The sequence below is a fragment of the Aspergillus alliaceus genome (assembly GCF_009176365.1).
Source record: "Aspergillus alliaceus strain CBS 536.65 unplaced genomic scaffold BDW43scaffold_28, whole genome shotgun sequence".
Classification (NCBI taxonomy): Eukaryota; Fungi; Ascomycota; class Eurotiomycetes; order Eurotiales; family Aspergillaceae; genus Aspergillus; species Aspergillus alliaceus.
The window spans coordinates 429,360-452,997 of record NW_022474711.1 but is presented as its reverse complement, the minus strand read 5'-3'; the positions used below and the strand labels follow the sequence as shown (position 1 = coordinate 452,997).

General features: G+C 48.2%; 10 protein-coding genes and 2 non-coding genes across 12 annotated transcripts; 3 read left to right on the top strand and 9 right to left on the bottom strand.

Annotated features, from left to right (window-relative positions):
- Window positions 1-3,789: 3,789 nt before the first annotated feature.
- On the bottom strand, window positions 3,790-3,861 carry BDW43DRAFT_t146. Its single transcript has one exon. It is a non-coding gene; the product is annotated as a tRNA-Trp (tRNA).
- A 683-nt stretch (window positions 3,862-4,544) lies between these two features.
- On the bottom strand, window positions 4,545-4,616 carry BDW43DRAFT_t145. Its single transcript has one exon. It is a non-coding gene; the product is annotated as a tRNA-Trp (tRNA).
- A 315-nt stretch (window positions 4,617-4,931) lies between these two features.
- BDW43DRAFT_312170 (NAD(P)-dependent alcohol dehydrogenase) lies at window positions 4,932-6,077 on the bottom strand (the record flags this gene model as incomplete). The annotated part of the gene is made up of 3 exons (XM_032047321.1): window positions 4,932-5,217; window positions 5,315-5,744; window positions 5,795-6,077. The coding sequence occupies 3 exons, from the start codon at window positions 6,075-6,077 to the stop codon at window positions 4,932-4,934; spliced, it is 999 nt and encodes a 332-aa protein (XP_031899334.1).
- A 1,397-nt stretch (window positions 6,078-7,474) lies between these two features.
- Window positions 7,475-8,900, bottom strand: BDW43DRAFT_312169 (uncharacterized protein; the record flags this gene model as incomplete). Its single annotated transcript, XM_032047320.1, has 3 exons — window positions 7,475-7,699; window positions 8,312-8,565; window positions 8,621-8,900. 3 exons carry the CDS (start codon window positions 8,898-8,900, stop codon window positions 7,475-7,477), a joined length of 759 nt encoding a protein of 252 aa, XP_031899333.1.
- Window positions 8,901-10,338: 1,438 nt separating this feature from the next.
- Window positions 10,339-13,135, bottom strand: BDW43DRAFT_279530 (putative ATP-dependent RNA helicase DBP6). The gene has a single exon (XM_032042320.1). The coding sequence runs from the start codon at window positions 13,095-13,097 to the stop codon at window positions 10,506-10,508; it is 2,592 nt and encodes an 863-aa protein (XP_031899332.1). The 5' UTR covers window positions 13,098-13,135; the 3' UTR covers window positions 10,339-10,505.
- A 175-nt stretch (window positions 13,136-13,310) lies between these two features.
- Window positions 13,311-15,802, top strand: BDW43DRAFT_279525 (phosphatidylinositol N-acetylglucosaminyltransferase subunit A/GPI3). Its single transcript, XM_032042319.1, has 5 exons — window positions 13,311-13,444; window positions 13,505-13,571; window positions 13,621-14,009; window positions 14,126-15,577; window positions 15,636-15,802. The coding sequence occupies exons 1-4, from the start codon at window positions 13,428-13,430 to the stop codon at window positions 15,087-15,089; spliced, it is 1,437 nt and encodes a 478-aa protein (XP_031899330.1). The 5' UTR covers window positions 13,311-13,427; the 3' UTR covers window positions 15,090-15,577; window positions 15,636-15,802.
- Window positions 15,175-15,802, bottom strand: BDW43DRAFT_109998 (uncharacterized protein). The gene is made up of 2 exons (XM_032037900.1): window positions 15,636-15,802; window positions 15,175-15,577 (listed from the first exon to the last, which is right to left on the bottom strand). Exons 1-2 carry the CDS (start codon window positions 15,726-15,728, stop codon window positions 15,260-15,262), a joined length of 411 nt encoding a protein of 136 aa, XP_031899331.1. The 5' UTR covers window positions 15,729-15,802; the 3' UTR covers window positions 15,175-15,259.
- Window positions 15,803-16,069: 267 nt separating this feature from the next.
- Window positions 16,070-17,298, bottom strand: BDW43DRAFT_279522 (ADP-ribosylation factor family protein). Its single transcript, XM_032042318.1, has 2 exons — window positions 17,123-17,298; window positions 16,070-17,063 (listed from the first exon to the last, which is right to left on the bottom strand). Exons 1-2 carry the CDS (start codon window positions 17,169-17,171, stop codon window positions 16,363-16,365), a joined length of 750 nt encoding a protein of 249 aa, XP_031899329.1. The 5' UTR covers window positions 17,172-17,298; the 3' UTR covers window positions 16,070-16,362.
- Window positions 17,299-18,006: 708 nt separating this feature from the next.
- BDW43DRAFT_312164 (uncharacterized protein) lies at window positions 18,007-19,680 on the top strand (the record flags this gene model as incomplete). The annotated part of the gene is made up of 2 exons (XM_032047319.1): window positions 18,007-18,031; window positions 18,107-19,680. 2 exons carry the CDS (start codon window positions 18,007-18,009, stop codon window positions 19,678-19,680), a joined length of 1,599 nt encoding a protein of 532 aa, XP_031899328.1.
- A 121-nt stretch (window positions 19,681-19,801) lies between these two features.
- On the bottom strand, window positions 19,802-21,273 carry BDW43DRAFT_109939 (mRNA splicing protein PRP18). The gene is made up of 2 exons (XM_032037898.1): window positions 20,174-21,273; window positions 19,802-20,115 (listed from the first exon to the last, which is right to left on the bottom strand). The coding sequence occupies exons 1-2, from the start codon at window positions 21,076-21,078 to the stop codon at window positions 19,923-19,925; spliced, it is 1,098 nt and encodes a 365-aa protein (XP_031899327.1). The 5' UTR covers window positions 21,079-21,273; the 3' UTR covers window positions 19,802-19,922.
- BDW43DRAFT_109948 (SAP18 family protein) lies at window positions 21,274-22,833 on the top strand. Its single transcript, XM_032037899.1, has one exon. The coding sequence runs from the start codon at window positions 21,470-21,472 to the stop codon at window positions 22,274-22,276; it is 807 nt and encodes a 268-aa protein (XP_031899326.1). The 5' UTR covers window positions 21,274-21,469; the 3' UTR covers window positions 22,277-22,833.
- BDW43DRAFT_312161 (uncharacterized protein) lies at window positions 22,747-23,267 on the bottom strand (the record flags this gene model as incomplete). The annotated part of the gene is made up of 4 exons (XM_032047318.1): window positions 22,747-22,800; window positions 22,876-22,991; window positions 23,157-23,192; window positions 23,249-23,267. The coding sequence occupies 4 exons, from the start codon at window positions 23,265-23,267 to the stop codon at window positions 22,747-22,749; spliced, it is 225 nt and encodes a 74-aa protein (XP_031899325.1).
- Between the last annotated feature and the right edge of the window lie 371 nt (window positions 23,268-23,638).

Genomic DNA, 23,638 nt, shown 5'->3' with positions numbered 1-23,638 from the left:
GGTCGATCACGGCCTCCGACGCGGGAATGCTCCGATACATGCATGTCCACTCAATCCATTTAGGCTGAATTTGGCCAAAGACGTGGATAATGTTTGAAAAGAATATGAGTCCTACTTGAGTCACTCGTTCCAGTGTGGAGTCCACATAGAGGAACACCAGAGTTTGGGTATTCTGGGTTGTAACTTTGAAAGATTGAGAGCAATGATCAGCACCTCTGCTTTAGCCTAAAATTGATAATAGCCACGGTGTCTGCTTGCAGCAAACCTATGAAAACATAGCTACTCTGTGTGTTAGAGATAAAATCTCGTACATAGGGCATGTACGTATCAACTACCGTTCTCGATGCTCGCGCAATTAGACCTCATATTTTGCACCATCAGGAGATACTGATACCTTTGGAGTGCTTTCTCGACCAACGCTCCTTGCTTTCCACTGTGTATATCGGAGCTGCCTGGGTGAGGGCTTGTTTGCCCCTCGTCAGTAGGATTATTGTCAGTAATTAGGGGACGATATCTATGCCCCCGCCATATAACGCCTCGCCTCTTCTATTCACAGCCGAAGGACACTATATAAGAACAACCTCTCATTAAAACCTACCGAAGAAGATCGCCATACTATTATCCTTCTGTTCCCCAAGTTTCCATGTGCAGGTACCAAGGAGCTGTTTCTTGTGATCCATGTGGAAGATCATCCATCGGAACCATGGCCACTAAGAGTGGCTGGTCTTGCGCTCTACCTGACAACCGATAATATATGTATGCCCTGGTAATTGGGGCACCGAGGTAAGCTCGGACATGGTGTCTTGCATTTTCTCGATGTGAGAGCCCATGATTGCAAATGTTTTCAATCATATTGGGAAGTCTGGCATTGCGTTCGCAAACTCCGGCAGAATGTTTCCATTGACAATCAGACCTCCCAGAACCAGGCTTGACCAGAAGGGGCTCACCTCCGAGGGGTCCAGAGTTCTTGTGGACAGTAGCTCCTTGACAGATCTCATGGATGGTCGGCTCCTGGTTCCTGTAAAGCAGTGTACTTAAGTATTGGGAAGGCGAAGACACCCCTAGACCCTAATCAGGACAAACACCGCAAGGCGGATCAGTTGTGGAACTGGCCTAGGCAAGACCCTAACATCTTGTCCCGTCAAGGATCCTGTGACTCCTCCATATCGACCACTGATAAGAACCTCGTCTGCCTGTGCTCGTGGTTCGATAAAATAAATGGCCATGGGTTTGGAACAGCGGCAACGGAGTTGGAAGATCGTGGGCACACACTGTGCTGATGTCTTCGGTCACTCTCAGTTTGGAGGTTGTATGGGGTTATGTGTTCTGTCTTTTATTCGGTTGTTCAGTGTTTGGTTCTATTATGCCTCATTCAGTACTACTACGTTGTAGCTTTCATGTTCCTTTATGTAGGATTGCTCTGTGCTGGGTACCCAAATAGTATGTCACTTTATTTAATTCGATTCGGGAAGAAGTGTAATGTCTTACTTACACGGACACCTCTATTATTAGATTTCACCTGTTCAGCTACCTTAAGGCTATGCAATATGAATCTAGCTCCACCGATCTCTGGAGTATAGTTTGAAGTCCCTGCTATTTTTCTAGTTCGTCGGGTAATACCAGTGCTGTCTGGATTGCAGGTTTTCAACACTTGCCTATTGCCCTACGTCAGGGGCCTATTACTTACCCTGCATGATACAACTTCCCAATGGCACGAAGAGTCTGAATCCTTATGGGGGATGAACAAGTCAGCCTTATCCCCAAATCCCTTTCTAGATATTTCAAACCTTGCATATCTCTCCGAGAAGACATGCTCTAGTCCATTATATTCTCTCTGCATACTTATGTCAAAAAGCCTTTCCTTGTGAAATTCATGGTGTTGGACGGAACGAAGGATCACAATGCGATACATCCGAAAAGAAGGTGACGAGCCTTACGCTCCTCTGTTGAGAAGCATAGGCTATGCTACTAGATTCCTCGGTGTCCAACAGTGCGAAGCAAGATTACAGTAAGACTGTAGAAGTGCAGATATGACCGACCCGAGTCAGCCAGCCTTGGGATAAGTTCGCTGCGGCATCTTGCGTTGGATTTTTCAATGCCGGGTATCATTTCCGAAAGTCGACCGTTCACCTATGTAAGTGTACTTCCCTTTCCAGCGTTGACTGACTCTTTCATTGCAGTATTTACGCAGACATAGCGCACATTCCAAGCGGATACTCCCCTTGCGCCGTTACTTTGTATCCAATCCGTAGCTCCACAACATAGTGGTAAAGCAAGGGCGAAGAACACAGCTAAATCAACACATAAAAAGGACCAACAATTCTATATAGAAACAATAAAAAAAGAGTTAGGAAGCCCACGCTCCCATTAACAAACCCCTCTCACCGGGCTCATTCTACACAGTCATATCCGCATTCCTGCATATCCAGGTTATCAAACATCCAGAATGACCGAATTCACCCCAACCTGGCACCAGCCCAGCCACCATATTTAGATAATGGGCTCTTCTGTCTTTCTCAGACTCCGATTCTAGCCTTCCCGTGTCCATTGAGGATTATGTGCATCTCTTTACTATCACATATGATGCATCCGGAAATAGCATACCAGCAGTGCTCATCTTTGAATGACAGAACCCGTATCTGCCTGTCACGGAAAAGGCATTCCGACGCTTCGTCCAGTTTGTCAGATATCAAAACCCTTCATTCTCTTCAGAAAGCTGTGCGGACCGTAATCCTAAAGCGTCTCACCGAGAGTGGAATAAACACCAAAGAAATTGCGCCACAGTTGCTAAGTCATTGTCTTCCGGCCAGTCTTCACAGCAGCGCTTGGGAAAACTCTTACGTATGCCGCTTAAACTATCAGATCGCCAACTACAGAGTATCCTTCGATTAGAGACCCCACAGGAGACTGATGGCCAAGATATACGGCGAACAACTGTATATAACCGATCTTTTCAGATTGCAGTTGGTCAGCTTCATGATGTTATCTCCCAGTTTTCATGACACGGGCATATCATATGCCAAGGCAGCTATGTGGTCGTGTGGTATCGTAGGCATGCAGTCCAACGAGTTTGTATATATTAGATATGTTGGAAGAATAGCATGGGCAGGAGGTACAATTAAACGGCATGGAGAAGATTTACTAACTCGACGAACGGCCTTCTTTTCGAAGACTTTCGCCTGTGTAGAGAGAATCTATCCAACAGTGATCGATTCAGCCGCCATCTACGTGTTTCTGACTCGGCAAACTATGAACCTGGAAGAAGTTGAACAATCCAATGTAATCACTGAGCAGGCAACCGTTGCGCTACTAGGCCCTCACTACTTACTGAATCAAGTCCTAACCAAGACCAAAGTTTGGAATCTAGAACTCACCGAGTCTTATTGACGGCAATTCAAAGCTTTGAAGACCACTACCATCGCTAGATTGAAGCCTTGTGATTATTGCCCTATTGTAGAGGAAACGTAGATTGCTTCCTGAGCCCATGAATTGGATCACGCCGAGCATTACTGAGGCCGCGTCAATCCAGGACCGCTCCTTCATGCATAATTCTAGCCGTTATATTTAGTGGGCAACTTTCCAATGTGGTTTTCATCAAGGGCTTCGCAGATAGCAAGTTAGGAAATCCATGAATAATGAAGATAGGTGACTCCATCTTTCATAGCCTGAGATCTCTCAGGCATATAGCAAGCCTAGACGGGTATCGACGAAAAGGAAAGCGAAAAAGACGGGAAAAAGGACAGGATATAGATAAGAAAAGAAAAAAAATAAAAAAGGAAAAGAAAAATATGAGCCGCACCCGATTTGAACGGATAACCTTTCGATCTGGAGTCGAACGCGCTACCGTTGCGCCAGCGGCCCAAGCTTGAATGAAATGGATTCTAATAAAATATAAGAAGGGAAGCAAAGTTGTAATCCTACCTTTCATAACCGCTTTTCGAAATAGTACTGAAAACACAACCCCAGGAGTATTGGGCTTATGGGCAGCGATCAAACTCATTCATTCTCATTCCTCTCTAGGAGATGCTCTCATAAAGATACATTAAGGTAGGAAGTAGGTAGGCTGATATGGTTGAGGGCGGTGACTTTGGCGGCTCAATTTATTCTGCCTGTCAGTACGCATTGCTCAGTACTGTGTTGCCTTAATTTATATCGATATATACGATACCTTTACTATATCATAGTGCCCTCTTTTTCGAACTGAACTAATTTTCCTTAGATAGAAGACGCCTTTCGTCTAGGTTAGAAAGACCCACTATAACCAAGGGAGAGGGCCAAAAAAGAATAGATAATAGAGATATTTTGGTAATGAGTTGATTCCCTAGGCGCGACATGTAAAATATATAAAGTAGCGCACGTTCGCTATCGGGGCTTGACCAGATTTAGCCGCCCTAATATTATTAAGAATCCGTCTTTACTAAGAATTTGGTAACTCTAGTTAACTAGTCCAGTAAAATTATATATGATTAAGTCCCTAAGGGCATGTAATTAAGGTTTTTTTTTTCCTGAAAAAAGAATCAGAAAGGTAAAACTAGAAAAAAAAATGAGCCGCACCCGATTTGAACGGATAACCTTTCGATCTGGAGTCGAACGCGCTACCGTTGCGCCAGCGGCCCTGGAATGACAAATCGGTTTCTAATTACTATATAACTCAGTTTATTGATTGATGGCTCTTCTATGATCCAAACATACGACGCGCTCCACATAGCTCCCTCTTCGTGCCTTTGGCTCTCAGGACACAGCTTACATATAAAAAGAGGACCGGAAAGAAGTTTTATCTGATTTATAAGAACAAATGAAGTAACTGTACTGCAGCTGCGTGTTTCCCAAATGTTATTGGGTGTAGAGATCATTAATTTGTATATTAAACATTGGAAGTACGTTAATATATACTAGCCCCCCTCCGGGTGCATATAGGGGGAGCCAGATATTCACTGCCCTTTCACCAGTACACCTCGGTACCTCATCTTGCCATCTCTTAAAACCTGCATGGCCTCCTCAATGCCCTCCACAGTTAATGGGAACGTCATGACCGTGGGCACAACCTTATGCCGAGCGGCAAAGTCGAGAAGAGTGCGAATACCTTTCCGGGAGGCTACCAGAGAGCCCTGGATCCGGACTCCCTTGAAGAGAACATCCAGCATAGGGACAGGAGAGGGCTCGAAAGCGACCGTGAGCGGGTAGATGCTACCATTGGTATCCATGAGAGGCATGAGACTGTTGCGAGTAAGCAAAGGCGCGGAAACGAATAGAAAACAGTGGTAGCGATATAGATGGGATCTATCTGAGGTAGGGAATGAAAAAAGTCACTTACGAAGGATAGCTGACGGAGCCACTTCCGCACAGCAACAAGTGCTGGACAGGCTTGAAATCCTTCATGGGCTCGCCGGAGCGGAAAACATGATACTCAGCGGCTCCGTACTCTATAGCCTCCTGTCTCTTGGCTTCAGAGCTAGAAAGGACAACGACTTCACAGCCCAATGCGGCGGCAAGCTTGATGGCAATGTGGCCGAGACCACCAATACCCATAATAGCAACACGGTCAGTGGAGCGAATGCCGAACTCAGTCAGGACAGTCCAGACAGTGGCACCTGCACACATAAGAGGCGCAGCATCGACAGAGCTAATTGCCTCTGGGATAGGATAGACACAGTTGACATCCCAGACAGCACCGTAGCTGAAAGTACCATTGTCGAAGTCATGGAAACCATACTGCTTCTGGTTGCGGCAGAATTGATCCCAGCCTAGTTTACATTAGACGCTGAAGACTATAGAATTTGAAGAAACAGCTAACCGGTCTCGCAGTTGTCACAGGCTGTGCAAATGCTATGAGTGTAACCAAATCCAACACGGTCTCCGACCTTCACCGAGGTAACACCGGGGCCGAGAGCTTTGATAATACCGATACCCTCATGGCCAAGTACCTGGCCAGACTTAAGGTAGTGCTCATCTGTTCCGCAAAGACCGGAGTGAGTGGTTTCAATGAAGACTTCGTTATGTTCCAGAGTGCGGGTGGTTTTATCGGTAACAATTTTGCCCTCAGGAGAGCCACGGAAGACGTCGAATATGATGCTCATATTGATTAAATTTATTAAATTTTTGATCTTTAAAAAAAATATTGGTATATCAACAGTCTGGCCAAGAAAGGAATATTTGATAAAGCTATGTGCTATGAAACGAGATCTCTGACCTTTTATATACACTAAGCTCTATAGGTTTGTGAAGATTTAGAGTTCATCTGTCTTACTTGGAAAAGTTTGCGTACACGGGCTTAGCATACTGTTTTCTTTATGTCATTCTTCATGATAGGTACGCATCATGTTGAAATGAAGAAACGGTAGCCTGTGGACTCCGACCCACGCAAAAGTGGGTATGGCCGCTTTTCTCGAAGACACTAGTCTTGATACCGCAATTTCTGCAGAACCATATCCACCTGAACCAAAACTGAGGGTATATTCAAAAGTCTCCGAAAGATGTCTATGGCGGGGGAATTGAAGGCCCGTCGAGAACTGATTCTGCAGTTTTATGATGGACGCAATGTATGGAAAGTCTCCGAGAGCTCGGGTGGTTAGAATAATCTACAACATCCCTCGGGATATGCAAGTCTATCCCGGGCTTTGAACGGTATTTAGATCTGATAAAAATTTTTGTGAACGCTATGCCCTACTTGGAAGATGAAAGTAGCGGGAGTTTTCCTTGAAAAGAAACTAGGAATATTTTTCTTGACCACCCGAGAGACTGAGATTCAAGGGCAGTATTCACATTGTGCCTAAAGGGTCTTGTCCATTCGAGTCATTACCTCGTCTATCTTACCTGTCGGGCGTGTAAGACAATCGTGGCTCCCACAAAATTTGTTCTACTAGGATATCAGGGTGTTTATATGTAGGGTTCAAGCTCTAGAGATATAAGGATTGGCTACCAAACGCCCTACTCAAATCAGCGAGAGATTATCCGGGAAATGGGCTCCAAATGCCCATCCATGTTATTCGGAGTAGACCCGACACAGTGCGGGTTTGTTGATGCTCGTAGCATGGACCGGAGTTGTAGACCAAGCATTAAAGATGACCCGTATATTATTCGAAGAAGAAACTCTGAGCTAAGCAGGTCAATATGAACAACTAAATTAGTAATTTCAAAATATAGACATGTAATCTCATTGATTTACGAGAGAAAGGTTATACCAGTCTGTCCCGATCATAACCGACATTCAAATGGTAGTATACATATGGGATATACACAGCCAGGTATTACCTACTCCAGCGAGGTCGAAGTAGTAGGTTAGATAGCCAGAAACAAAGCTAACACCGATGAACTGCTGTGCAAGGTACACCATGCAAATACTGGTTGCTCTGCGAAGGTTAGGCCCTCGAAAGCAATCCAACCAACCAACGAGCAGTCTGTCGGGAGTTGGTGGTACTCCTCTCCATTTCCATGGTATTGCGCGTGATCTGCACTGCCCTATCGGCATCGAACTTTAAGCCACTGAACCTTTGAGAGCCTCGAGTGCTTCGTCGTCTCGGTCTTTCATTAGGAGCCACGCTGGTGATTTAGGTAGGAGGGGGAAGCCGATGAGAAACAAAAGACCTGGCATAATAATCTGGGTGATTAGAGGTTTACGCCAGGAGGAACCGTCGGTTCTGAACGAGGCGGCATAGATGCATAGGGCGGACAGCCATTGTCCCATGACAATCAAGGTGCTCTAACAAGTCAGCAAAGAGCGATCAGTCCTTCACAGTTGTGTACGGATAATTAGGGCAAGGCATATACCACGGATTAAGATGGGGGGAACCTCTGCAACCCACCCAGGGAATGCCATTGCATGCCAAGAAACTCCAGCAGAAGCTACAGGAGTATCGATATGATATACGTGATTGCCATGACGCCATGGAGGAAGCCCTCCAGGAGATCGGGCGGGTTAACAAAGGGATTCAAGATTGAGTGTTCAGACAAGGGAGTTGGAGTTGTTCGATCCTACCTCACATTAACACCCTATACAACAATACGGGGTCCTGAGCTAGTCCCTGTTAGATCGGGTAGTCTACGACTGGTTTAGATCCGGTAAACCAGAGAGCGTCCTCCCGACTGAAGGCTAGACTGCCAAACAGCTGGATAAAAGGTCAAATTTGGGCCTCGGGTGGGCTCTGAGCTATTGTCGCATATTTAGGATAAATAAATACACGATATACTTGGCAAGTATCAATAATCGCTGAACGAATCAGTCAAAAGAGTCTTTTCAGCACAAATATCAACACAAATCCCAGTCTTACCAAGGGTTCAACAACAGGCATCACCGCATCAGCTTCAGATCCACAAAAAGGTTACCACCTCCAGGCGTGGCGCAGGCCAAATGCAGCTTTGATGCAGTTCTCGCATTTCCATTTTTGTAGGTTTGGATAGCGTTTTTGAGGGTATAATTGCTGCTGTATGCGTAGTCATGGATGTCGAGATTTCCCTTTAACCCAAAGACGTAGTGAGCTGCTGCTTTATCCAGCTCGGACCAATCATGTCCAATGGTAGGGTAGATCTTCTCTAATTTCTCCGTTCCACTGGGAAGGATGAAAGAAACTATAGGAGACGCATCAGTACGTTAACATGCGGCACACAAATCTCGGCCTCTTACCAACAACTTCGGTTTGGTTTAGGCCCAACTGAGGCTCAACGTGCAAAAGATTCGGGTGAGAGAATAGGCCGGCGTATTGAAGTGCCCAGATATTAAATTCCATCCAGAGCATGATGTTGTTTCCCCCGGTATTGTGGAAGTTGCGGTATGCAGCGGTAACCTCTCCCTTGTTCGCAGTCCAATGTAGGTTTGCGACACGGGCCGGTTCTGGATGTTGTTTATCTCGAGGGATTTGGAATCGCACAAAGACCTTCTGCGCATCTGCATCAATAATGGTCATGGCTGTTTGTGATATAACCCACTGCTATCCTGGTGAAAAATGGTAGGAGGCTGTGCGACGAGGTTTGTGGATGAGTTCTGGAGGAAGTGCAATACCTCGGTCGAACAGTCAGATACTTATATTTCTTCGCATTCGGCATTGTTCAAAGGTAGTATCCTCTGGCGATAGGTTTACTGAGAGTATTACCCCACCGTCAGCCAGCCACGCAGAACTCCAAAATCTCTACGCCGAATGAGAAAATATTGTACTCTTTCCCCATGTTCTTCAGCTGGACAAGTGACCAATACTCTTTCAATACTCTCTTCATAGGTCAAAGCGCTAATGCATTATGCAGGGTGATAGACAAGATGGCCTGACAGTGATCATATGCCCCCTTGATGCGGCGTGCATTCAAGCTGGATTGCATTGAGCCTGCGGCTGGTCTAGATCTCGCTACATTCTATCTTCACGTCTAAATCGCTATGTTGGCCCCTCCCATTCGATCCTATTCGGATTTAAGTAGGCATTTATGAGGGAGATCCACCGGCTGAGTATTGGGCTGTCGTCCTCGGGAATTATCGCCGTTGAAGATATCATCAAGAGGGAATTACTCGGACGCGAGTAAACCCAACGCCCAAACTACATGAACACTCGCACCTTGTCACTGTCAAGGCTGCCTTGGCATTAAGAAATGAATAGTATAGGTTATATCTCAAATCACTCTTACATCATTGTTGCTGTGCCGGCAACTTCAGTTGGCTTTCAAACTGATAAAAGTGGAGTACTGCCCAACTGTTCTTACCAGCGGATATCATCTTTGAGTGGTTCTATGAGTTAATTAGTAGGTGAGCTGGCTTACTCATGTCCAAGGCTCTGACGTGGATTGTGTGTGTGTATTTTCATGTATATGGTTTGTTAATCCGGGGCCCAGTGGGTCTTACATTCTTAAGAACTAAGGTTGTGAGTCTCGAATGGCTAGTACTCTACCAGGTAGTTCAAACACATATAGAAAAACGATTGAGAAATCAGATAGCAAATTCTTCCTGACTGAGATCTAGTGTACCAATAATTTGCATCGATCACTACCTGCACACGCGCTAAATTGGCAAAACGATGAGAATATATGACTCTATTCTCAAACATGCCGATGAGTCTTTAGCGGATCCTGATATAAATAAGAGCATGAGATGCCAGATCAATTAATGAGAACAATGAAATTCGGCATGCTACAAAGACTGCCTTTAAGATGCTCTCTGCATTATGACTGAAGGGAAACGAAAAAGGCGCGAGTCGTAATCTCTACTTATGTGGTATTTCGGTGATGTTAGCCTTGAGTATGTAAAACCCAAGACTACCCTAGTATATGGCGAAGACTGTTATTGTACAACTAGTCGAATAGGGGCAATTCATTCTCAGATTACCCCCCATGGGATGCGTTTCTCCTTTCCACGACCAACCTGTTTGTGATCGCGCGAATAACTATTTATTTAGGTGGGTATATATCCTAATAACCCACACTGAGTTCTCGGTGTCGTCAAGTAGCGGTTAAGAAGAGAAGAAGTTGGGATAGAAAGGGTATGCGCATAGAACATCGTATTTACTATTGGCACTTCAAAGCGCGTTATTTCACTTTTCTGCCTTTAAAATCTTCGCTGGCCCCCCCATTTTCACCTCCTTTTCAAGTGCATCCAGCGCTTGTCCGTACCTCGATTTGGCGTCCTTCATGTCGTTCAACTTCATGGGGACCTTCTGCACCTTCGTAGACCTGGTAATTCTACCGTCAGGCCTGTGGGTGATTTCCTTCATAAACCACCGGCCTTCGCGATGAGCAACGAGGGTCCAAGCAGAACCCTCCCTACCAGCTCGTGCCGTACGACCGACACGGTGGACATAGGTGGTGATGCTGGTTGGGATATCGTAGTTGACAACATGAGTCAGGGACTGCAAGTCAAGACCACGTGACGCTCGGTCAGTAGCAATGATGATGGAGATCTTGCCTTGGCGGTAAGCAGTGAGCGTTTTCCGGGAAGCTGATGACTTATTCGACTTGATGATCGTTCCAATCTCGTTGGCTAAAGCTGGCTCGAGCAATGCAAGCAAACGAGAAAGTCGCGAGGCCGATTCAGACGACTTGGTGAAGATCAAAACGGAAGCTCGGGGACGACTAGGCTCGGATTTGGTGCCCGCCGGCAGTTCATCTTCAGAACCAGAAGCATCCTCTGAATCTGAACTGGAACTCGATGACGAGCGGTCGGAATCTGAATCTTCCGAGCTAGATTCGTCAGAGCTGGACATCTCGGAGCCGGAATCAGAATCTGAGTCATCTGTTTCGGATGTCGAGTTGGAGTCATCAGAGCTAGATTCTTCGGAGCTCGAGCCTTCTGAACTGGTATAGTCTGATTCAGACCTGTTAGACAGGTCTGGCTTTGTGTTCTTATTGACATCGACCTTAATGTGAGACAATAGGAGACGTAGAAGGTAAAGTGGCTTTTGTGACCCGTCTGCGACCGAGACGGAGTACTCCTTCAACCTAGGCGGCAGAGTATACCGATCATCCGATTGATCAAGAAGCGCGCCATTTGCATCTTCTTCGCCTGTGACTTGTTCCGCCGAACCAACAATAACAAGCTTCGGGTTCGAGAGCCGTAAAGAGTTCAACTTCGAGATGTCTCTAGTCATGGTGGCACTGAGAATCACCTTCCTAGGGTCTTTAGTTTGTATAGGAAGCCCAAGGTTAGCAAGGAACTTTCCGCTAAAGCCGAAAGTCTCAGCGCCCTTTCTCGCATCTAGAGAGTTCATCACAACATCAACCCATTCCTGGAAGCTTTCGTTGAGTAGTCGGTCGGCTTCATCAATGACAAGCCACTCAAGGTACTTTAGGGTGAAGCCCTTGGTGTATCGGATGTGATCGACTAGACGACCTGGGGTACAAATCAAGATGTCGACATTGGGTTCTGCTTTACGGAGATAACCTGGCAACGATTCACTTTGATCCCCTGCATCTGAGATATAGTCTTGTAAACTGAAGTTCATCCAATCATCGTCCGTTAACTTATCTTGTTGTCGCAGTCTGAAGTTCTCTGGGCCGTAGACTTGGTCAACGCGCATCAATGAACGCTGCTCATCCTTGATGGCCACATTTCCCACCGCGGAAGCGACACGAAGTCCCGATCCAGCAGCACAAAGTTCACAAGCTTCTCGAGCTTGTTTAACTAGCTCTCTTGTAGGTACGACGATGAGACCTCTCAGTCTAGGAGCCGGAACTTGGTCCAGAGCCGTAACCAAGGGTAGGACGTATGAAAGCGTCTTTCCGGAGCCCGTGGCTGCAGAAATACATACATCTCCCGGGTGACTCTTAGATCCCTGCAAAAGTAACGGAATGACAGTGGATTGTACAGCAAATGCTTCTTTGTACCCATTGCTTTCGAGAATACGAAGGACGTTCTCCTCGATCCCCAGACTCGAAAACGGTGTTCTCTCCTCGGCAGAAGTCCGCAAAGGATTGGCAAGCCACTCCGGAAGGGAGGAATAGCTTGGCTTCTCATCCTTCTCAGGGACCGCTTCTGGCTGAGGCAGAGGCTCCAAGCCCTGGGCTATGACAGGTTCTGGCCCAGTAGACTCATGATCGACATCCCCCTCTCGAGGTTTGGCCTTGACCGATTCTGTCGCCTTGACAGCCTTTTGAAATTTGGACAATAATCCCGAATATTTATTCTTTTGTGGCCCCGAGTTACCTTCTTCCTCTGGCATGGTGTCGATAGCCTTGGGAGCCACATGCGACTTCGTAGTGCGTCCCTGGTGACTATCGGTTTCTTCTATATCTGCAGCATACTCAGACAAATCATTATTCCCTCCTGAGCTTTCTCGTTTAGCCTTCTTCGATTTCTTTTTTGTTTTATCCTTGCTGTCATCTTTACTTGAAGGATTCGTTTTACGGCTGACCGGCGAGACAGCACTCTCCTCCTCGGCCGATTCCTCCTGAGCACTACCACTGGCAATTGTTTCGGATTTTCTTTTTTTCTTCCGGCTTTCTTTGTGTTTTGTAGGTGTGGACGAAGGGCTCTGGCTTTTCTTCGGCTTCTTAGTCGGAGTTGGTGTCGAGGTTGTGACGGCGGAGCCATCAGCGTCTCTCTTCCTCTTGTGAGATTTCTTCGCGCTCAAGGGAGTCGATGAATTTTTCTTCGAAGAGGCGTCATGCGCCGAATGGTCACCGGCCATTGTCAAGAGTGTCAGCGCACCACCAGCGCACAGTGAATTCGATCGACAGTACTTTCGGTGATACGAAGACATGCTCCGAAATATTTCTCTCTAGCGGGAATTATTCCGTCGGCAGAACCAGCACACCGCCATCTGGGCCGCCAGGGTCTGGACCATTCGGAGTAATCCATTGGTCGATCGTCATCAATTAACTTGCGATAGAGTAAAGTGATACCCCTAGAGACCAACCTCAGACTATTGTTAGACTTACATAGTCCGGACATGGATAGTCTGGCAAAGCATGATCTGTTGAAACTGTCTGGGCCTCTCTAGAGCAGAAATCTACCCAATATGCCTTACAACATTGCGTGAGTTCCATCGCATCGTTCACGCGCCAGATGACCTTAGATATCTAACAATCCACCCAGGATGGTCAGTGACTTCTTCTTCCCACAACCAGGGGGTATTGAAAGCCACATATACCAATTATCGACCGTAAGATATCCTATCAGCACTCCAGGAATCAAAGCTCATCGATCCTCAGAAGCTCATCGACCGTGGCCATAAAGTAATCATCATTACCCATGCGTACAAGGGCCGTACGGGTGTTCGATACCTTACAAATGGCCTGAAAGTCTACCATGTACCTTTCCTTGTCATATACCGTGAATCGACAATGCCAACTGTTTTCTCCTTCTTCCCTATATTCCGCAACATCGTCATTCGCGAACAGATTCAGATCGTGCACGGACACGCAAGCTTGAGTAGTTTCTGCCATGAAGCCATCCTGCATGCCCGAACTATGGGTTTGCGGACGGTCTTCACCGATCATTCACTGTTTGGATTTGCCGATGCAGGATCAATTCTTACGAATAAATTGCTGAAGTTTACGTTAAGTGATGTAGACCATGTCATCTGTGTCAGCCATACATGGTAAGAACAATTGGTTGGGAGGGCCAAGGTGGACGACTCATGTTGCGGCCATTTCGGTCGATACCAATGGCACCTTTACAAAGCTTGGAGAATCCATCGCTGACTTGACAACATAGCAAAGAGAACACGGTTCTTCGAGCGTCCTTGGACCCGCTAATGGTTTCCGTAATCCCAAATGCGGTGGTCGCGGAAAACTTTCGACCTTTAGAGCAAGGGGGGCCGCCACGGGCAATGGGACCGAATGACATTATCACTATCGTCGTAATTTCGCGCTTGTTCTATAATAAGGGAACTGATCTTTTGATCGCCACGATCCCGAGAATTCTTTCCTCCCATCCGAATGTGCGGTTCATTATCGCTGGCTCAGGGCCCAAGGCCATTGATTTGGAGCAGATGCTAGAACGCAATGTGCTTCAAGACAAAGTAGAAATGCTCGGTCCAGTTCGTCATGAAGAAGTTCGAGATGTTATGGTCCGAGGCCATATATACTTACACCCCAGTCTAACGGAAGCCTTTGGGACTGTTCTAGTCGAAGCCGCCAGCTGTGGCCTCTATGTGGTGTGTACACGGGTCGGTGGCATCCCAGAGGTTCTTCCCCAGCATATGACCACTTTTGCCAAACCTGAAGAGGACGATCTTGTCATGGCCACTAGCAAAGCCATTGCCGCGTTACGCTCCAACAAGGTACGTACTGATCGATTTCACGATCAGGTGAAGATGATGTACTCCTGGACCGATGTGGCCCAGCGCACAGAACGTGTATACGAAGGGATTCAGGGGGATATAAGTCCTGAGGAGTTTTACGGATATTATCCCGGTCAAGGTTGGGAGGCGAGCGGTGATAGAGTACGCAGCTTTGCTCTCATCGACCGATTGAAGCGCTACTACGGTTGTGGAGTGTGGGCAGGCAAACTGTTTTGCCTTTGCGTGGTCATCGATGTCTTGATCTACGTCTTTTTGGAGATGTGGTTTCCCCGCGCGAATATTGATATTGCTCGCAGTTGGCCAAAGAAGCTGAAACAGAAAGAGCTCGCCGACACGACCAGAAACGGTGCAGATCGTATTGAATCGGCCTCCTGACTCAAACCAACAATGCGTTTACCAGCTTTGCACATCTATTCGGTTACGAATATGTTTTCGATTCGCTCAAACTGACAAAACACCGTGATACCCATGCTCATCATAAGTTATGGTACATTAAGGCATTGTAGCAAATATTTTTTATCAAACTCCTTGCTGGCTCCGATCCTTTAGAGACCCTGGCCAGGGTTCTTGCGGTGCGCTTGGCCGTCATGGCGGAGCTCCGTGCTGGTCTGGCCGGAACCGGGGTGGCCCAACCCGGTGTGTACATCCTGGGAGGTCGCTCCCATCAACGTCTGCTCGGCTGTTGTCTTGACCGATTCTTTTCCGTGGGAGCGCTCAACATTAGGGTTCTTGGCTTGGCTGCCTGGTTCGTTCTGGGCGTTGGGAGTGTACGAGTTGCTAGCGGGAGCAGTGCCGGGAGGGTATGTCTCGGCGTGGAATTCAGGGGCGTAATCTTTCGGAGAGACCTTAAGGCCGGGCTGGTGCTATCCCAAAAAGTTAGCAGATGCCCTTCCGCATACATCAAACTCCAGATGTACATACGCCCTTGTCTGTGAGAGGCTCCGAACTGCCCGCAGACGGGCGGAAACCCTGCTTAGGGTTGTTGTCGGGGTGGACGTTTTGGAGAGTGCTCATAATGAAGGTTTTGAGTAAGAGGTGTGGGTGATAGAATGGAGAGATTGGTTTGATTCAATTCGTGAAGAACAAATACTTTTGTAGTAATTGATTAATCTAGAAGCCTTCTAAAGCTGCTACAAGATCTTTATAAACCCCCCGTTTGGATACAAAGTTGGCAGCAACCCTATGACGTCAAGGTTGACCTCATAACGAATCCACCACAATATATATTAGCTATCTTTGGTCGATCCAAGAGTCTTGGGCGTCACCATCTTCATTCCTGGCACATTATCATATTATGACGTTGAGGTATACTGTTGTTTGTGTCACCGTGTGGAGATGAGAGAAAATGGATACGATGTCTATATCCTCATCAATTGCACATTAGCAGATCGACTATGGAAATTGGATTGGATATATCCCGCGAATATCTAGAAAAAAAAATTGAAGAAAAATGATTAAACTAAGGTATCTTTGCGTACAAACAGTTCCTTCCTGCGCCATTAAAGAAAAAGCCCTAGCTGGTAGAATAGCAGCAAGGGAGCACAAATCGAAGTTCTAGGAGTGCTTGTTCCTGGCTGTTTCACCTACCCAGCCAGGCACAGAGGGCAACTTCAGCTCCGCTTTTACGTAGAGGCCCCCCCATAACAAATCACCTCATGACCGGAGGCCGTCCCTCCTTGTTCCATTTGACTCGAGTCTGAACCCACTCCACAGCTTCCTGGACTCCTGTGCCCAGAAGCGCACTGATCGGTAAGACGCGACTGTCGCGCAGGGCATTTCCGGTTTCTCCCTCAAAGACCTTGCGCACGAACCCCTCCTTGATGCGCACAACTTCTACCGAATCTTCTCGATCTTGTTTGTTTGCCAGGACCAGAATGGGGACACCCGCCACATCCGCGTGCTTCAAGACCGATTCCAACACTTCGCGACACTCGTTGAGCCGACCAAAGTCACTATCGGGCGCATCGATGCCGACCGCCTGTTCAGTGAACGTATCGGAGCTGCCCCCCGAAGGGCCGGATCCTGAACTGGATCGCCGATTCGAAGGAAGTCGGGTGATATCTGGATCTTGGCCAACATCGGTACTATCGACAACGAAAACAATCGCATGACAACTCGAATAGTAACTTTGCCATAGGTTCCTCATGGTTAGTTGACCCCCCACATCCCAAATCTTCAGGTACATATCCGGAAGGTTGATCGTGGCGACATTTTGGCCGACTGTAGGCACGGTTTTGCCGGGGTTCGGAGCAGGAGCGCCCTCGGCACGAGGTTGGTAGAGAGCCTTGATTTGCGAAAGGAGCGTAGTTTTGCCAGCATTATCTAGCCCAAGAAGGATGACGGAGTACTCTAGAGGAGCCTGTCAGCAGCTTTGCGCATAGCCTTGCGGCTATCTTGCGTTATCTTACCCTCTTTGCTAGTAGCGTACATATACAACGACCTGGCCAGATGGTACATCGTCGCAGTCGGGGCGGAGGCCAGAGCCAACTCCTGGGATCAAAACGGGCGTAACGAAAGACGGGATGAGAGAATCATGGCAGCGCAAATTGCCTCCAATTCCCTTCGTCCTTTCCCTTTCTTTCCTTCTATCTAGACTGTCCTGCTATTCAAACCAGCTTACCTACTCTTCCGTCCAACGCGTCAGCCTTGACCAGATCAGGCAGGTAGGGCACAGGGCTGTCGAGCGGAAATACCCTGAGCCCTAGATTTCCTAGTCGGGCTACCCCGCGCCGGATACTCTCCGACTCATGATCAGAGGATAAGCATAGAATTGCGTATTATGTTCCAGGACATTCACTCCGATGATTTCATTCATCGATCATGGTTCCATGGATAATGGGCCCTTTACGCCCCTAGCTGCAAATGATTTCTGTCTTGACCCTAGTTGGGGGAAAAGAGATCTCTCCGAATCGAAGAAGTCTTCAAAGTTTACAAATGAAGCCCGGAGTATGGAAAGGTGCCGCCGGTCTAGGCGACTCGAACCAAGCTTAATTTCCATAGTTCACCCCACGCCGCTATTCGGACAGCATGATTGCTAAGCTGGTTCTGAGTTTTGTCAGCGAACGGCTCTACTTGGTGTGCGCCTCTCTCGCCCTCTCCCTGTAGTAATTTCTGCCATCTCAAATGTACCTTCGTTCGATGGCCTGCCGGCTGCATATCCTTCAGAGGAAGGTAGTGGTCCCGTCATCATCATCATCTAGACCCACCGATTGAAAGGTGCTACCTTAATCGCATGTCCTGTCGAGAATGCACCGTGCCGACCGGGTGGCCGGAGGCTCACAGATTGCCTTCAATGGACACTGACACCATTATCATCGGTATGTCGCCATATTCCCCCCCTCCAAAGTTATTCTCTGCCAATGGGCGTTGCGATTGACCGGTAACCTCCGTAGGGAACGGGCCCTCGGCCATGATCCTGTCCTTCATCCTGCATGGTCATGTCCCATATTATTCCCCGAATCCCCCACATCCCGATCCCCTTCTCCATGCTAAACTCAAAGATAACCCGGCGCTGCTGGATGTGGATGTTGATGCTCTGACGGAGCATTTCGCCGCTTCTCGGCTCAGTTACTCCACCCAAGCTCTGCCGGTCAATGTATTATTTGACACCCTCTTCCGCCCTAGTATCGATGTGGAAGAGCTGGGCAGCATTACAAATATCGAATGGCGATACGTACCTGAAAAAGCGGTTCCTCATGTGGTTTTCGGGAATGCGCCACAGCCTGGTGGGCAGTGGACTGAAAATCTCGTCCCTGCGAGCTGGGACATCCAGACCTTGAGCTATGCATCCATGCTATCTCTTCCCGGCTATTCCTTTGCGGAACATTACCGGAGACTCACCGGCAAAGACCTTGCTGCCTTCACCCGCCCCAGTAGGCAGGAAACGGCGGATTATTTCCAAGCGTATCCGGAAGCTGTTGGAATCGCGGATGCTTTTAGAACCAGTGAGGTTCTGACCGGCATCTCCAGAACAGAGAATGGCTTCTTCATTCGCTCCCACAACATCCATTGTAAGAACTTAGTCTTAGCCAGCGGTATCTTTTCCGAAGTGATACAGCCTCGCCCATTGCTACAGCCTCTCCGCTCACTTCAACCCGTCCCGGACATCCCACTTCTTATTATCGGATCGGGGTTTTCAGCTGCCGATGTAATTATCTCGGCACCAAAAGATCAAAAGATCATTCATATATTCAAATGGGATCCCGAAGAGCGACCTTCTCCCTTGCGGGGCTGCCATCAGCAAGCATATCCCGAATATGCGGGCGTTTACCGTTTGATGAAACGAGCTGCCGTTGCTGCGGGTCCAGCCACAACAAGAGGTCCTTCCAAAGTGAAGCGGACAATATCAGGCCCGTTTTTGGAAAGCCGACCGTGGGATGAGGTTTACGAAGGGTTTCCCAATACAGAAATTATCGCGGTGGATATGCACAAGGAATGGGCAACGGTTACCTTCCGCCAAACCGATGGAACCACATTTTCGCGACCGGTACGCGGTATGGTATATGCGACTGGCCGTCGAGGCTCCCTCGGCTACCTCGACCAAAACCTCCTTTCTGAGGTCCTGGGGCCCAATAACAGAAGCGAAATAAATCCATTGGTCTCTGGGCAGACCCTGCGACACAAAGCATTTGATAGCATGGAAATTGCGAACAACGTCTTCATCATTGGCAGTTTAACCGGTGACACCCTAATTCGTTTTGCACATGGTGGCTGTGTTCAAACAGCGGGCAATCTCATACGTACATATACTGGGGAAGAGCAAACCAGAAGTAAGGCGATCATCCCTTCCCGACCGCAAGGCTCTTCTCCCGGCGTGATGCAGGGCATCGACGGCCACGACATTTACGGAAATGGAAACTATAGGCCTCAGCTCAACAAGATCGACAGCTGCGGTTCGCAGTACCCCATCCCTGAGAAATCTGGTATTCTTGGAAGCGTATGGAACGCATTGACTGCTATTTGGTAACGATACAACGTGTTTGATCCTCTTTACTATACATACATATCATATAGATCCTAGAAGGCTTTTTTGCAACGCAATAGTCTTGTACTCTATGTATATCGTTGCCTTGGCAGTTTGTTACGGGGCTCAAGGACCACAGATGGTCGCTAAATCTATGCAATATACACGAGCAACAGGGTATAAAATCGTCATCATTATTGTACACTTTAACAAGTCGGGTGGCCTCTCAGAGTATAGTCATACACCTAGCCCATAATCTGCAGTTGGTCGTCTGGAGGCCACCGGGTCTGCGCAAAGCTCAAGCATCGTTTAATGCTTTGTAGATACTTGCGAGTGATCTCATCACTCAGGATATGGGCCTGTTGGTCGCTCTGGTGCAGTTTTTCTCGGGCTGATCGCTCGTGGATACCAACCATGGTCACACCAATGGGCCATGCTCTGCACGCAGTTAGTTATCTCAAAGTACGAAGAACAGGATAAAAGGTTTAGCACGTACGCCTTTCCAATGCTCAATCGTAGATAGGCATCGTTTGCATCCACATATCTCCGCAGCTGGGCGTTGTGGACGATTTCGACAACGTGCTCCAGCACGCGATCATCAACGTCCACCTTCTCGAACTTGCGGAATAGTGGCTTCATATTCTCCCTTGACTGGACCATCGCATTGTAGGCTTGTCGTCCCTGGAGACTTTGCTTGACGGATATATCTCGCTTCGCCAACGCAAGCTCCCACTCCCCGAGTACCATGTTAAAATACGAAGCCAGCTGGCGGAACAAATATTTGCGGCCTTCCGTATCCTTCGGGAGAGCCGTGGAAATCTTCATGTCCTTCTCGGGGACCAGCTCTAGCGTTGTGGGAATAGGCCCATCAGACAACTGTTGCTGGGGGGTGAGTGAACGCTGCACAAGTCGACGATAGCGCCGTAAACGGCCGCGATGTGTCTCTCCAAACAAACATGCCGGTTCGCCCATCTCACGCAGCTTCTCAACTAGTTCCTGATCCGGAATTTCTTCTTCGTCCTCCTTCACCTTGTCTTCACCCTTTTCACCAGGAGGGGGCACCTCAGGTAAACCCAGTCGTTTCCGTCGTTCTCGCTCCTTCGCTGCTTCCTCCTCCTCTCTCTTCTTCCGGGACTCTTCCGCTAGCCGTCGCCTTTTCTCTTCTCGCTCTTGTCGCCGTACAGCCTCCTCCTCTTCCAGTTTGCGCTTCTGCTTCATGCGCTCTTCTCGGTCGCGTTGCGCTCGCTCCTGCTCTTCATTATAGGCGGCGATTCGGGCGGCTTCGGCCTCACCACGGCGGATATATTTCTTCTCCGGGACCTTGGGTGTATCTTTTTGCTCTGACGAGGATCCACCTTTGGCTTTGGTAATTTCTTTGGACATTAACGCTGCGAAATCCATATTGCCGGCTGCCGAAATCGACAAATGACAGGAACTATAGCTTCAATCCAGGTTGGGAAAAAAAGGTAAATAAAAGTAGAAGGTGACCGAGACCTTGAGTCAGAATGAAGGGGCTAGTGGACGGGGGGGAAGCGGCAAAAGTTGGTCGCGGCGGAAAGTCCAGAGCTTAAGCTCACTCTCCAACTCGTGACCAAATTAAAGCTCCCTCCAATTTCCACCGCAACACTTTTCCACCCAAACATTTCAATCCCTAATTTCATTCCATTGTTATACACCATTGAGATCGTGTCCAAGTAAACGCATACGCAAGATAACTATATCTACGTGACATTTGAAACGTCACTTAACGATCAATCGCACCCATCCCCCCAAACTAAACAAAGACGGCATCATGGCCGCCGCTCGAGATGCGCCGAAACCCCAGATCAACCGTCAATCCACGACACCCTTCCATCTGAAGCTCTTCTACCGGGTGAACAACTTCCACCACTTATCAGACTTTGCCGTTCCACCATCACCTGCGTCATACGGTGGCCCCGTTAGCGGCCCCAATGCCATCCGGGCGCGCTCCCCTCCCCCGCCGCCACTCCCTGCCCACCTCCAGATCTACACCTGGCAGTCCTGCACGCTGCGCGAGCTCTCACAGCTCCTTACCTCCGCGCTACCATCGCTACTACCCGACCCACCCATAGGGACGAGACTATGCTTCCGGCTCATCTACCCCGACACAAAGACCGCCGCGTCGATGGGACCCGACGCGCGAGGCCGGTACCTCAGCAAGGATATTGGCAGTGTGGTGATCGGCCCGAAAGATAGCCCCTACCGCGAGGAGAACGACGAGGAGAACGGCGCCGCTGCGGGGCCCCGGGCCGGCGCTCTACGACTACAGGGCCACGATGCGGACAAGACATTACAAGACATGCGGTTCGTGATCGGAGACTATGTCGACTGCGCGATTCTGCCACCTCTAGAGGACGGGTCGGTGGCTCCGCCACTCACGACTGGGAGGGGACCTATCGGATCGACCATTGGTGGCGGCATGAGGGCGTTTCGCGATAATGGGTTCGCAGGCCGGCCTGGTCGGGGAGGCAGAGGTGGCGGCGGAGGCGACCGTGGAATTCCCGTAGGTGATTGGCGAAGGGGAGAGAGGCTGCCAGAAGAAGGGGGGCGTGGGAGGAGAGGATGGGGTCCTTATTGATTTATATGTCTTTCGGTCTTATCCATGATTTGCGTTTAATGATCTCGGTTTGTATTAGTTTTCTGGAGTTGTGATCCTGAGGGATACCCGGTTCTGAAAAATATGGCTGTTGTCTGATCATTGGGTTGATGCTATTTGGTTCTGCGTGCGTAGTGTATCTGATGTTGTAGGCTGAAGATATATCTCCTCGCGCCCCCGGAATATATATATATATATAGACCCGGATACGGAAGACTACACAACGTATTTCAGCAGCACTCCAAGGACCAAAAGCCCAATATAGAAACCGTACGTATAACTACAATCCGACCCATAATCAAAAACCAAACGAAAAAAAAAGAACACTAAGCGGTATATTCCGTAATAAATACACATCTAACGACGAGTCATGCCACTTTCAACAAAACTCATCGTCTTCACGCCCAATCTCCAGACTCAAACCAATCGGCGCATTAAAAAGAAAGAATAAATCACCACTCCGAGATCGTATCTTCCCTCCTCTTCCCACGGAAATGGTACTTGCCCTGTTGTAAGGAAACCCGTCAGTCAAACCGCATTCCACACACCGAGCTCACTCATCAAGTTAGACTCAAACCCACATCAGTCTTGTAGGCAATGTACCCCAGAGATGCAGGGATTACAGCCATGTAGAGGAAAGAGAACCAGGCATGGCGCGGAGTCCAGCGGAAGTACTTGTAGCGGTTTGCGTTGACCTCTATTCGAATATGTCAGTTCTAGTCGTGGCCTTTTTCAATGCTTTCGTGCTCGCAATATCATATGGGAGAGCGTATTGAGAGCGCTTGGTCGACTATATCCCGTCCGTGTATATCATGTCAAGGTTGGGTTGGTCGGATGGGAGAAAGAGAGGGAAGATATGTACCGTAGTATTTCTGGAGGGCCGGATCAAGGATCAGGGCTGGAATGGATATCCGTTAGTTCGGGTGTACCGATTGGAACCGGGAGGAGACGTACACTTGCTAGGACCGGCCATTGTCGCGGTTGTGTAGGATGGGGTGCGTTATCATCTAACTCTCTATCTTCATCTTGAATTGGCGAAGCTTCGATTGGTGAGGTGCGGTTGCTCCGTGGTGTCACGTGAGTATGTTTTTTTGATTAGTCAGGGGAAGGTGGGTGTGATTGGGTGGACGTTGTGTATAGGAACGTATATAATACGAAGGGTTACGGGCCTGTTTTCTTGACTCATGTATAGCATGTCAACCTGACAGTCTGCTAATGCACTGAATCATGCAGCGGTCGGGTGAATTGGACATATAATGTGGGTGTTAAGGCCCAATTTCGAAAATGGTCTCTTTGGAACGGGATCAAAAAGAACCCACTCCTGCCGATGACGCAGTTTCACAG